The 1,731-nt window shown below is 45.5% G+C and overlaps 1 protein-coding gene across 2 annotated transcripts in view; it reads left to right on the top strand.

The window, feature by feature from the left end:
• Positions 1–1,272, top strand: part of PIK3R1 (phosphoinositide-3-kinase regulatory subunit 1) — a 59,814-nt gene extending 58,542 nt beyond the window's left edge. For both annotated transcript variants that reach the window (XM_015409448.1, XM_015409449.1), the window contains one exon: positions 877–1,272. In XM_015409448.1, coding sequence (XP_015264934.1) covers positions 877–1,066 — 190 coding nt within the window. In that variant the 3' untranslated portion in view covers positions 1,067–1,272. The remainder of the gene's footprint in view (positions 1–876) is intronic.
• Positions 1,273–1,731: the final 459 nt, after the last annotated feature.

Consider the following 1,731-nt stretch of genomic DNA (forward strand, 5'->3'; position numbering starts at 1 on the left):
CCGCAGGGCCCGGATCTCCCCCGGGAGCTAATTCCACCGAAAAAGCTCTGGCCCTGGTCGCAGCTAGTTTGGTGTCCTTAGGGCCCGGGATGACCAGGTGTCCCCGGGGGCCCGACTGTAGTGCTCTTGGGGGAACGTGTGGGGAAAGGCGGTCCCTCAGGTAGGTTGGACCCTGGCCATATAGCGCTTTATAGGTAAGAACCAGCACTTTGAAGCGGATCTGGTACGCTATTGGCAGCCCCACAGCTGCACAGGCTGAATGTGGTCCCTCCTAGGGAGACCCATCAGCAGCCTGGCCGCAGCATTCTGCACCGGCTGCAGCTTCCGGATATGCGACAAAGGGGTTCCCAGTGGCTCTCCACCCCAGTCTCTGTCTGCAATTATTGAATGGTTTCCCTCTGGAGATTAGTCAGAGTTCAAACCTGAGCGCCTATCTGTTTGGCTTGTCTTCTGAGGAATTTATAACACAAAGGAGAACTGGGTTTTTAATAGTTTCATGCTGTAGACACACACGGCGCTTGAGGACAGACCAGAGTGAATCTGCCTGGGGGGAGAGGCACTGTCCTCAGTGTGAATTTACAGGAGACCCATTCTAAGCAGATGACTCAGAGGTACACAGTGCCCTTTTAAGTTGAAAAAGATTAATAAGAAATCCCTTAATGGTAGAAGTGCCACAAAGTTTTAACTGTCTCTGAAAGGACTGAGAAGTCGTAAAATATTATAGGTTGGACCTAGCTTTAGGCTATGCAGTCCCAAAGGACCCAAGGATATTTTTGTTTACTTATTTATATGGACAATTAATAATAAAGGAAAAATCAATAAATAAAAGTGTGTCTTTTTTGAGAACTCACCAAGACTCTTTTTTCCTACTTCTAGTGTGGATGGTGAAGTGAAGCACTGCGTCATCAACAAAACACCTACTGGGTATGGATTTGCAGAGCCATATAATTTGTACAACTCACTGAGAGAACTGGTGCTACATTATCAACACACGTCGCTCGTTCAGCACAATGACTCTCTCAACGTCACACTAGCCTATCCAGTATATGCACAGCAAAGGCGATGAAGAAGCTAATATTCTGGGGTTTGTCTCTTTTTTTAAATTAAACACCCACAAAGATAACTCAACAGTTGAGGCCTCTGGGTAAAGAATGCTCATGTGTGAGATGCAGTGTCAAAGCTGTCTGTCTTCAGATGGGACTGAAGCTTTCTTCACAACCACAGTGGGAGAGATTGCAGTTGAGAGCTGTGAACATACGTTTCTAATCTAAAGTGCTTTTTTAAAAACAAATAATGAAGCAGAGGAAAACGCAGCAAGAGAGAGAGAAGTGCTACACCAGTCTCCCTGCAGGGACATAGAGGCCTTTAACCATGGTGCTTGTTGACCATCTCTTTAAGAAGCTTTAAGAGCTCAAACATTGGAACTCTGCAGCCCCTCCCAAGTTCAGCTGGGCCTGCGTAAATGGCAGCGAAATTTCTCCATAGTGACTTGGGTGATACAGCTGTGCACAGTGGATGCAGATGCCCAGCGTTGTGGATTGCTGGTGGATGATATGTAGCAGAATGGCACTTTCATTTTTAAGGGACACTTTAAAAAGACTTTGATGACAGTATGTTTATCGGAGAAACATATGGTAACAGAAGTGCCAGGAAGTGTTTTTGTTTAGACTTTTAAAATCTGTTTTAAGAAGATATTTAAGACTGAAGAAATCTGGACCTTTTACAGCATAC

Source organism: Gekko japonicus, unplaced genomic scaffold (assembly GCF_001447785.1).
Source record: "Gekko japonicus isolate JY-2015 unplaced genomic scaffold, Gekko_japonicus_V1.1 scaffold836, whole genome shotgun sequence".
Taxonomy (NCBI): domain Eukaryota; kingdom Metazoa; phylum Chordata; class Lepidosauria; order Squamata; family Gekkonidae; genus Gekko; species Gekko japonicus.